Source organism: Dermacentor albipictus, chromosome 8 (genome assembly GCF_038994185.2).
Source record: "Dermacentor albipictus isolate Rhodes 1998 colony chromosome 8, USDA_Dalb.pri_finalv2, whole genome shotgun sequence".
NCBI classification, from domain to species: domain Eukaryota; kingdom Metazoa; phylum Arthropoda; class Arachnida; order Ixodida; family Ixodidae; genus Dermacentor; species Dermacentor albipictus.
Genome location: NC_091828.1, coordinates 39,915,986 through 39,928,365, shown reverse-complemented (window position 1 = coordinate 39,928,365; position 12,380 = coordinate 39,915,986). Strand labels below are relative to the sequence as shown.

Genomic DNA, 12,380 nt, shown 5'->3' with positions numbered 1-12,380 from the left:
ACACGGAATCGCCCCCAAACAGGCTCGTTTTCGACTAGGAGATAACAAGGGTGCATGAATACAGACCAAGGGTTATAGCTTGCTACAATTGTCACAGATTGGGAGACATTGCCTAGTATTGCCCTTCAGACGATGTTTGTAAGCAGTGTGGTAGAAAACACCCTGAAGACAACGAATGCGACGAAGAGCTATTCTGTGTTGCATGCCAGAAACAGGGCCACATAGCACTAAACTCTGCATGTCCTAGCCATGCACCGAAAGACAATAAGACAGTCGTGCAGAACATAGAAGGTCAGAGGACAGTGACCTGGTCTAAAAAAGTGCTGGTGGGGACATCCACACAACCCACGGTATTCGCTCACTATGAGCAACAAATAAAGAGAGGAAATCAACAGGTGAGAGCATGCTTGCAGCAAATACTCGCCCAACTACCACCAGAGTAACAAGATACGCAACCACCGCCAACGCCACGGCAACGTGAATCAGAAACGCCGGCAGACCGAGAAAAACGCACGCGTTGTAACAGTCGAGTTGGGCGACCAATTAGTCGGAAACCCACGGCAAACTCTAGAAATCTGCAACACGCAGGACCTGCACACACTCAGCAGAACCAGGCAACGTCAGTGTCAAAACCACTAACAGCCCAAGATGGCGTATGCGCAGATGCTGAGCATTCAAAGGCAGGAAAGATACACTGAGACCCACCGCCTCGTAAAGAACCTACGCGAGGAGTTTCAGACGGTAACAAATGGAATACAAACTCAGGTGCAGGCGACATTCACTGAAATTGAGAGAAATATTCAGAAGCAATATGATGAACCTAAAAGGCGTATGCCAGCAAGGAAAGATGACGGCATGGCATATATGCATTCAATAGAACTGTCGAAGTTTTACGCAGAATGGATCCAAACTAAGACCGCAAATTAAAAAATTCAAACCCCTTGTCGTGCTTGTACAGGAGTCAAGGGGACCATGCACTATTCCAGGTTACCGAACCTTTCAGAAGGCTACGAAACTGCACCAGGGCAAAGGAAACCAACAAGCGCAAAGTGAAGCTGCTCTTTTAGTTACACACGATTTCAGGCCAGCCGAAATACAAACACTAGATTTGTGTAATGATTTGAGAGAAATTGTGGCAGTAAAGCTATGACCGCATGGCCACCGGCAATCCCCCCGTACTACAGACGTTTAATGGGCAAGCACTGGAATGACTCCTACTAATGGCTCGGAAAGGTGCAGGCACAAGCAGGAGGCCTTCCCATTCTAGTGTGGGGAGACTTTAAAGCCAAGCATCAAACATGGGGCTACACCAAAACTGACCTGAGAGGACGCATACTGCACGACGCAATAGAAATTTCAACTCTGGACCTGTGCAACACACCAGAAACATCAACCCGCATAGGGCTACACGTGCGACAACAGGACACAACTCCCCATCTGCCGCTAGCCACTCCCGGGCTCAAAAGGCAATGAAATGGGGAAGCAACCCTTTACGAATAATTATCACGCTCAATCGGAAAAAAATATCTGAGAGAGGAGATAAAGGGTGTTTTTTTTCTGGAAAAAATTTCGAATGGCCACCGGGGACTCTTTTGCGCACTTTGAATGATTCAGCGCAATCATAGCGTAAACATGGCCAGAGGCAAGAGAAACTATCCCATGAGGTGACAATACAACTCACATGGATATGCACCTTGCAAATCTATGGCGGATGGTTAACCGCTTCACACAGCGATACCGGTATAAAGGAAAGCATAACAAAGACCTAATGCGCCTTAATCATCAACACCGACCCGTCAAGGAATACGAACAACAATTCGAAGGACACGCGTGGCACAATACGTGCGTGAAGTTTGGCCTAGAACCCGGTCTAAAAAGACTATGGCAGGTTTTAAGAACCCTGCTTGGGCGCAAGAATGGCGCGTCTCCTGTCGCTCAGCTCTTTTTGCGAGAAGAGCCTGCCGTGCTGGAGAACGGTGTAATCCACACTTTCTTCCCACATGCTGCCGACGCGCCTTCGGAACCGCTGCCTTCTGCCACGGTAGACAATACCAAAGAGGAGCTAGGCACGCCCTTTGCGCTGAGTGAACTCGTAGCGGCCCTTGCACAAAGCAAAATGAGGTCAGCTCCCGGGCACGATGGAGTGATTTGGCAAGAACTTCGAAACCTCAGCAATGAAGCTCAAGAGCAGCTCTTAACAATGTTCAATGAATCCTGGAAATCCGCACCAGTGCCGGATTCACTAAAACTATCTCTCGTCTACCCAATACCGAAGCCGGCAGAGACCACACGAAAGCAGTTAACATACACCCCATAGCTCTAGCATCAACTGTCTGCAAATTGATAGAACGAATGCTACACACAAGAATACAGCACTGCATTGAATATGTACAACCAGGTTTGCATCTTGCGCAAGCAGGTTTTCGGCCGAGCATGGGCACACATGACTGCCTGTGGTTTCTCCGCAGAGTGATCAACCGTAAGTCTCGCAAACAGATGCCTGACTATATTCTTGAAGTCGATATGTGTGAAGCATTCGATAACGTGAAACAACAGGCCATCTTACAGGAATTGGCAACCAGGTACCCTAGCCAAAGAACGTACAATTGGATCCGTAGCTTCCTCCAAAGCAGACCATTCTAGCTCCATGGCAAGGTACTGGGATGGACTCCGTAGACCTACTACTTGGATAGGGGAGTGCCCCAGGGCTCAATTCTCGGACCTATGCTATTCAATCTGGCCATGACACGGGTGGCAGAAAGTCCTGAGCGAGACACGTCGGCCCGTTTTACTATTTACGCCAACGCTATAACAATATGGACGGTAGCGGTGGATTATTCCGACATACAGAGAATGCAAACTGAACTGCAAGTAGCGATCCTGAGCCTTAGCAGCACTTTAGATAACCTCAGACTGCAGCTATCGCCAGAGAAGATGGAATTGATCAGCGTAGACGGAAAGAAAGCGACCAACGTAAACAAGCGGATCACTTTACGCATCTGCCAAAGTGATATTACGTCGAGCAATGGACAAATTAGGATCCTCGGAGCACAGATTGCTAGCTGCAACAGCCCCAAGGCATGGGTTCGCACACTAAATCAAAAATGGAGACCGCTGCTGCACATGGCTAGACGAATATCGAGCAAGTATGGCGGAGCGCGTGAGAAAGCGTGTCAAACGGTTAGAAAAGCGGTCGCGGTTGAAAGGACTCTTTACGGGGCACCCGTGTACGAATTCTCTGAACGAGACCTCGGCGACACCGAAAAGTTACACAGGGCCACCCTCCGTACGATCACTGGGCCACCGAAGCACACGAGGAACGAGGACCTGCTCAAGCTCGTAACGATTACACCCATGCGGGACCTAATCAATGAAGTACGAATTCGAATACGCTCCCGCGGTTGGAAAACACTATTCAAGGTAAACAGATCATGACATGGGATAAATAGGTCCATGCGAAGCCAGAGCCCGCTGAAGCGACCCTAACGCCACCATGGGAAGCACCACTGGGCAAACGGAGGCAACAACGCCCTATCGCCAGACGAAACGCAGAAGCTAGAAAAATATTTGAAAAGAGATTGGAACCAAGAATGCAGCAGCACAGCATTGACATCTACACGGACGCTGCAATCACAAACGGCATAGCAAACATGGCCTGGGTTAGCACATGTGCAACCCAAACAATGGCTATCACATGTCAGCTTCCCGGGGGTGGGACCTTGCAAGCTGAACTCTTAGCTATATGGGGAGCGGTCAACACCACTCCCATTGACATGAGAGACGCTATAGAGCAGAGTGTGCGAAATAATTATCGGATCCTTACTGACTCGTACGAAGCGGTGACTGAATTAACGGTGCCTACGACAGATGATGCTGTGGCCAACAACAATAGAAAAAAGCTAAAGAGAATACAGATAAATGGGACAAATGTTGAAATCCTATGGACGCTGGGGCACACCGGCACGGATGGGTGAAACGCAGCCGCTCACGCAGCTGCCGCATAAGCGGGTGAGCTTGATTACACGCACTGCTTCCCACACCCCATTTCCTCGGCAAACCCCGCGGACCAAAATCCATACCTAAAGATATTCGCCGAAGGCTCTCCTAGCAAAGCACTCATGCATTAAATTTGCACTAACATAAAAGCAGACAGTAAACGGAGACTAATAGAAGCTACCTCAATACATGTGTTTGACCACAAGGGCGGGCCTACTCGCACGGAAGAGTTTTTTTTTAATAAGGTTATGGCCAACGCTGCATACACACCACACTTACATAAGAAATGGCACCAACCCAGAGAAGCTAGGATTGCGAACACTTATGCCCGACGCACACATTCCCAGGAGCCATGCAGAGCAGACTTGCAACAACTCATTTGGAGCTGTGCAGCTTTTTCACAAGGGAGATCCGACATTCAACATTTACTGCACGGAGACATGAGAAGACTAGGAATTGGCTTGCAAACTGACCCTGAAACATAGAAAGCCATTGGGACATATGGCAGACAAAGTGGCTTGTTTCAAGTAGTGTAGAAGGGGTCGACCAGCCCATGCGAGAGCGGTGGAACTGAACATGCACCTGAGCCTGCATAAAGCAAAAGATCAAAGAACGAGATGAAGATGTGATTCAGCCAACGATCCGCGATGGCACATTCATTTCCCTCCTAATCCCCAACAGCGGCCTAGAGCCATCCACTTCCTTCTGTTAAAGGCTTTATTCATTCATTCATTTATCTGCTCCACGCAGAGATGGTCCCATGTAAGCTGTTTTCACTTTTTTCAAGCGAGAGCACAAGTACATGCGCATAACACAAATAGTAGCTCCCGTGTCAATGAAAGCCAATAACCGCACACCTTCCACAGCCATCGATAACATGCTTGATGAGCGCTCGGGAGGAATTACAACAGTTCGCGAACCTACAGCTCTCCTCCTAATAAGTGCACTGGTTGTTTATTGGGGTGCTGCACAGGTGTTTTTAAAGCCGGGGCAAAGCGGGGAAATGGAGCGCCGGAATCACGATGGGGAGCGGAGTCTCTAGGTTCAGATACTGGGGGCTTGTTGGATAAGTCGGGCGGAGATGGATATCATCAAAGTGGCCGTTGTATCATTCATAAGGAGACTGCGCATCGCTCTCAAAGGCAGCGTTGCCGCGTCGTTCGTCCTATTGGCGGCGTCCGCAAAACTGGGAGGTGTGCCCACGTATGCCGCAGTAGTAGCAAGTTGGACGTGACTGAAACCAGGCAGACTACTCAGGCGGATTGGGTGCTCGTATAAGGTGCTATCCGACTTTGAACAGGCACAGGCGACGCGGTGCAAGGAATTCACGGTGGCAATGCAGCAACGTGGGTGTACGAAGGTGGCGTCATGCAAGGAGAGGGGGCTGTATGATTGGCGCTGGTCATAATAGTGCCTTATAAGCCGGTAGCAGCAAGATTAACGTGAGCGCTGGAGGAAGGTAACAGATCGTGATATTGCCGTTCAGAAATGAGAGCTCGAATAAGAGCTCGGATCAGAGCGCTCCTGGTCACGGGGCTGGTGAGGGAATGGTGAGTTGGGCTGCAGAGGGGCTGCAAAGGCGCTGGCACAAAGAGATGATGTGGTGTACAGCCATGGGATTTCGCACCACAAGGGCGTTGAAAAGTATAGATCCAACGCCTTTTAGTAGGTGGAGGACATGGCTAGTGTCTGGCGTGGCGTTGCCGATGCAACGGCAAAGCACGAGAACGTCCTCAATGTACGACGTGCAGGACTCGCCACAATGCTGCAAGCACTCAGGGTGCTGCATCTTAGCAACACTAGAGCGGACTGTAGGCGTGTCAAAAATACGCCGCCGGTGCTCTTTGAAAGAATACCACTTAAGGAAGTCCTGATAGTGATTCTTAAGCCTATCCATGGTGTCCTCAGTGATGTAGCAGGCAACATTTTGGAATTTAGAAGCATAGTCCCAGTGGTTGAAGGAGCTTACTCGTTTGTAGCAGTCAAGCCACCTTTCACCGTCATCGCCAGGCAGGTCAGGGAACATCTCAGGATCGGGCTGACGGCTGCTTCTATCCAGGAGGGCAGGGTGGCTGGCACTTGACGGGAGCCGGTGGACGCTGCAGGCTCGTCTTGCGACATATCAGTGGATACTTGTCGCAAGCAACGACCCCAACGCCACTCCAGGAGAGGAATTCGGAGAGGTCAAAGAGATCTTAAAGCACCTCAACGATTGAGAAGCAGTGTCTTCTCTCGATGCTTTTATTCCCGACGCAAGAGACAGCGCGCCAAAGATCAAGATGCGATGCGGTGGTGATGGTTATACAGGGTCTTGAATGAAGTAGGACTCATTGCTTTTTATATTATATTCATGAGAATAGTGTAAACGATTGGAATTTTTCAAAGTAGCACCCTTCTGCATCTACACACTGATGCCAACGACTTTTCCAGCTTTCGTGAGCCTTTTACGAACGCCTGGACCGGAACGCGATTTAGCTCCCTCGTCACAGCCCGTTGAACTGCCTCTACCGATGCGTGATGCTTCCCCTTGAGCGTCGATATTATTCTCTGGAATAGAAAAAGCCTGGCGGGACCAAGTCGGGGCTGTAGGGGCGCTGAAGCAGCGTTGCCACCTTGTGCTGGGCAAGATACTCCACTACACGTAACGCCATGTGTCTGGGCGCGTTGTCATGGTGCTGCCGCCTATTGTTGGCGATGGCTGGGCGGGCACGAACAATGCTTTCTCGCAGTCTATTGAGGACTTCCACGTAAGAAACTGCATTGACTGTTGGTCCGGGTGGTACGAACGTTTTGTCGATGACTCTATGTCGATCGAAAAAGCAAATGAACATGGACTTTTGCTTGGATTTGCTCATTGGTGCTTTCTTGGGGCGTGCGGAAGGAGGGGTGTGCAATTCTAAGCTCTGCCGAATGCTCTCCGGGGCGTAATCAAACACCCACGTCTCGTCAGCGGTCACTACATTGTCCACAAAGTCGGGGTCCTCATTGACATGATCAAAGATCCTGGCAGAACGCTCTCCAGTTGGCCTTTCGCTCTTGTGACAACACTCCCGACATGAACTTCATGCACACTTTCGTCGCGCCTAAGATTTCTGTGACGATCTAAAAAATTTGGGTTTGAGGAATGCTCGTCAACAACAATCATTGCGACACTCATCCTACGATCTCTATTCAGTAAATTTTTCGCTCACGATACATTTTCGTTTGTCTTTCTGGTCGAAGGGCGTCCGCGAGGCCGTCGTCTTCCATTCTTTCCCTACCTTCTCAGAATAGCTTGTTTAATGAAAAACGCCTGATTTAGCCATGGCAGCATCACCACAGGGCTCCTTAATCATGTTGTGATTCTCCTTGCCCATTTCGCGAACCCTTACACAAAATTTGATCGCATATCGCTCATCCAGTAAATGCTCCATGATTCTCCGTAACAAGACGTTTCGACAGGGGTTCACAGTACAAGCGACCTGCTCTCTTCATGGGCCAAGAGCCGACTGCCGATTTTTCCCAGCGTTCCCAATATTCCCCTTCGCCGATCCTGCCCACGCAGACCGCCTCTCGTGCGTTTGTTCACCCAGGAAAAAAAGAGTCCCACTACTTTCAGAACAGACCCTGTATAGATAAGCGGAAGATGACGCCCATAATATATATGCTCGCAATATTACGTGTGGATAGATGCAGACAAAGCAAGCAATTATTGTGTATTTACAAGAGCAGTGCAGCCAGAGACAAGGATGGAAACCAGCTCGTGCCACGCCCAGATGCCCGTCTTCCTTTGTTCCATGTCTCTTAAGCGCTTGCTGTATCGTAACAATCTTTTGATGCGATGCCTTCTGTTTGCACCCGTGCATTTCCTCTTGTGGCTGAAACTATTCGGGCTTCACATGTATGATAAGCAGATTTCAGAGACTGCTGGTACTTTTTTCATTTGTGCGATGAGAGCAAGCTTTCTACTGTGAACATGGTCATTTTCTCAAGAGTAAAACGTGCTCTGCGCTGTGAACGTCGTCGAGATATCAGTGTTGCCTGGTGTGGCCTCCAAAATTCTCGCCCAGTCGCGACTATGCCCAAAGTAGTAGTCTCACGAAACCTATAAAAAGTTGCCAGGTGCGAAGGTAGCACGATATCACACCAATTGGCGTGTCCACATCCTAAATCCGTATAGGAAAGTTTTAGAGTGTCCTTAGAGTTATTAGCCAGTTCTGGTTTAGCGTACGCTATGCCATTGTGTACGCTATAAAGTAGCGGGTCGTCACTGCGCATGCGCAGAACGCTAAACGACCGATACAGTGTAGCATACGCACGCTATTTCTCAGATTTAACGTCAGCGTCTTTGCGTGGTTTGCGGAGTTTGCGTCAAACATGGTGATGGTCCCGGCTGTCCGCTTGGAATTGAATTTGGCGTTGCTTTTGTAAAATGCTCTTCGTTCGTAGCAAGTGACTGTGTAAACGTATTTCGCTTAGTCTCAGGCTGCTTCGACGACAGAGTATTACGGATAACCTTGTGGTGTTTAGGAGATCGCTTCTCGTTTCGAACGAGTCTAAACCGAACGAAAGAAACATTCGAGATGTCTACGCTACATGTTGCTACTATCGCGATATAACCGCAACGACGGAGTACGACATCTGAGATCCGAAGATTTTGCAGGCCAACTAAAACTGTAAAAAACGTGTGCTGCTTAGCGTATGCACAGCTGCGAACGCCAAACTAAAACTGTCTATTTCTGCTTACGGATTAGCGGGTTACCGGCTGCGTGCATGGCACTCCACGCATGGAGCATGGTATGTACGGCGCCACCATTTTCTCTGCGCATCAAAACTGCCCATTGGGTAGTTACCGTCACGAGATAGCGACCTAGCGGACGCGCAAGCAAAGCAATCGATAGCATTGGGAGCGCGTGCTAAATTTCGACATCAATGTATTTTGTTTATTGTATCGTTTAAGGCTTTCAAGTATTTTGCATTCAAAAAGGATAGAAGAAATGCCCGGGGGCTACACTTTCGGTTGGGGCAACAACCGAAAGTAAACAAAAGCAACATTTCTTAACGTGATAGCGTTAAGGGCCTCGTCAAACGAAATCCCGCGTCGGTGGACTTGCGCATCGATAAACATCATCCCGAACACATGTTTATAAGTATTTATCCGGCCTTGCTATATGACATGCGGTATATGCGGGTTATATTGCCACACCACTTTATCACTAATGTTGCTCATATACTTTGTCTTACATTCTTGACATATTCCTATGAATTACGAGAAGGACCGCCCACAAACAACTGTCATGAAACAAAACACCGACAGCGCAATCCTTTTTATTAAATGTTGAATATTGCTCGAATGCCAACGTGCAAAACAAAAAATGATGTAAATCTTGTGGCGTGGCTCTGCACTATCTCTTGGATGGGCCCATGAAGAAAGCCGCGTTTCTACCAGAAAGTCGTCTTCGTGCACAGCGTTCGCCGCCAGCATTTCCCGGTAAGCACTACAGTTACATAAGCCGCACATGCCGGGAAGCGTTAGCTTCAGTCTGGGATCTGTGAATGCTATCGCTTTCAACTCCCAAAGGTGAACTTAAGGGTAGACGAAATTTTCGGTATACTTATTCACCAAATTTTCTGTTTTGCTGAAGCTCATTTCGCAATAAACATCGCATTACCAAACGTAAGGAAGGAGACCAACGAAGCTATGTATACGCTTCCACCATGGTAAAACGTGAATAATCCACAGCAGTGAACCCTGACTAGGCTGATTTGAGAAGCACTAATTCAAGTGAGAAATAACGCACCAAGACCACCAATAGGTAAGCTCTCACAAGTAGCAAAGGGTTCAATAAAGAAACAATACTGGCATGAAAATGTAACTCTAGAGCTCCAATTATATCAGTTCTTATTGAAGAAATGAGGCGTTAGGCTGCTCCTCACTACCTCCAATAATTTTGCTAGTCTCTGCCAAAAAGTCAGTCGTGAGACCGACGATAAAATAAGGTTGCAGGAAAAAGCATCGACAGCAGTGTTTAAGTGCCCTTGTAACGTCATTTACGGGATTCCTTTTTTATGCGGACATTGCTATGTCAGACACACAGGACGCTGCGCGAACGACCGCATTCGTGAACGATGAAATAAGGTTAGTATGCAAGAAAAAGATAACCACGTGTCATTGCATTGGCTTTAATGTGGCTGTTAGTGACGTTTTAAATATTGCGCCATACTGTCGAACTCGTGATTAGCACGCATGACTAATCTCTGAAGCCTTCCACATCCGTAAGAGTTAGGATGCTTGCGTAAACTTTCCTTGCAATTTCATTCTTTTCGGAGGAAATATCGTTCATACCGGAGTGATTACATTGCTGTCTCACTTCCACGCACGCTCCCTTCACGTCTTCTCGCACCTTTCTCGCAAAGCTGCAAAAATAGCTGCAAAGCTGTAGAAGAATAGTCAGCGCAGCTGTGAGTCGCGCTCTCACGTCCTGATATTTGGTGCCGTTTGGCGTCACTTCCAAGACTCATCCGCCCATCGTCCGCAGTGGGGAGCGACACGTACGTTCCATGGACTGTAGAACCTGGTGGACAAGTAGGTGGTCGATCTTGGTCAGGTATTCCAGACCCGCGGGGCAGCCTGGGATCGCGGGCAGGGCCGGTGGTGCCAAGCTCGGCGTCCACATTGGAACGTTGGTCCCATGCTGCGCATCAGCCACCGGCGTTTCGGCCATGGGCATCGCGGTTGCTTGCTGTCTCACCATTCCAGCGGTCGGCGCGAACACCATAGGCTGCCCTGTCTGCCATCCCCCGGGTGCTGTTCGCGATGCCGGGACAGCTCGTGGTGTTGCCGGCCATGGTGCCGGCCATGATGCCATCGTGCATGCGACAACGCTTTCCTTTGAAGAAAGCCCGTCAGCAGATAAGTGCCTTCGGAAATTCCTTTGCTGACTTCTCAGCAGCAGCCTGCCTGCGGTGCGAAAGTGTGCCGTGAGGAGAAGACGTGAAGAAGCCTTCCCGCTCCATACTTACCCTCAAAAGTGGTCATTTACATGGTTATGAGAGCATATATCACTGAGCGAGAAAGAAAAAAACTCCTCTCTCCTAATATGCTACTATATGTTTATTTAATATCATAAGAATGTTTGGTGGGCCTGAAACAGCCGCTGAAGAGGCTTGATGAAGCCAACGAACCCAACAGAGGCTTGGCAGTTGTAGACGGAAGCAAACAAACAAAAGCAGCGCGAAAGCTATTGCAGACAAAAAACTGAGGTTCCCCTGAGGCCCACCAATGGAACATTCGTTAAATATATTGGACAACCGAATACAGGACTGAGAACGAGCGCCTTCTATGGCTGCCGCTAAAGAAGCAAGTAGATTTATATGCTTTTTCGCATGTGATAAAGCACATTTAGGCTTTTGTTTGTGTTCCTAAGAACCCAAGGAACTCAGAGAAACGCGTATTTCAATAACCAATGCGTTAGTTTTGGCAAGTGCGTTATGTATATTACAATGTCGAACATCTTGGACATTGGGTTACAATGACAACAAAAATATGACAGTACGCGGATGTAGTGTGCTGGCGCTGCTTAGCAAAAAACAGATATTTGGCTGCAGTTACCTGCTTCTGGTATTGAGGATACACCTATATTTCTTTCTAGGTGGCAGGCCCCATGTGAACGATGAAGCCGCCGAGCGAATCTTCGAGCGAATAGCACAAGTGACTCCTCGCACTTTGCCCTCTCTGAGAGGATGACGACTCTGCTGAGGACGTCACATTTTCTCCATCGGTGCCACTGGATGATTCAAGTTCTGAAGATGAAGACAATGAATGAAGGCTCCCCTTCGACAACAATTCCACTTCATGATAGAGTCTGTAAGCGCGACTGAACGAGCACGTAGAAAGAAACAAATACAGAGAGACCGCGACACTTTCAACTGTAAATTTTATTTCCGCACGCATCGATAAATGCATACCGTGCGAGCGGAAACCAGCATGACAGAATAATAACATTCAGTGGCTCATGTCGATGAACCCTACACCTGTGCAAGGCGTGGTGAAAACATATACTGCAATCGTTATAAAGAAAAACCAAAGAATTTTTTCTCCGCTCCAGAAAGCGACACTGATGGCGTGCTGACGCACTTTTCCTCTAATTTTGCAATTTCACAGGCCTCGACAATCTCGCTTGTCATCCTGCTATGAGCGCTATACAAAAAGGAAGTGCTTTCAAACACGGGTTTGCAGGATCTATTTCGGCAACCAATACGCAAATGACCCAGTTTGCTTTAGTGACGCTATATCAATTCAATTTTAGTGTCTCATTGATGAATCTGCCGTGGTGACCGACATACGTTCTTCTGCAAGAAAGTGGAATGGCATAGAAAAAGTTATGAGGGCAGGTTAAAAATTG

The 12,380-nt window shown here is 48.3% G+C and overlaps 1 protein-coding gene across 2 annotated transcripts in view; it reads right to left on the bottom strand.

The window, feature by feature from the left end:
- Positions 1-12,380, bottom strand: part of LOC135915213 (phospholipid scramblase 1-like) — a 109,182-nt gene that overhangs the window by 40,374 nt on the left and 56,428 nt on the right. For both annotated transcript variants that reach the window (XM_065448238.2, XM_065448237.2), the window contains exon 2: positions 10,532-10,936. In XM_065448238.2, coding sequence (XP_065304310.2) covers positions 10,532-10,844 — 313 coding nt within the window. In that variant the 5' untranslated portion in view covers positions 10,845-10,936. The remainder of the gene's footprint in view (positions 1-10,531; positions 10,937-12,380) is intronic.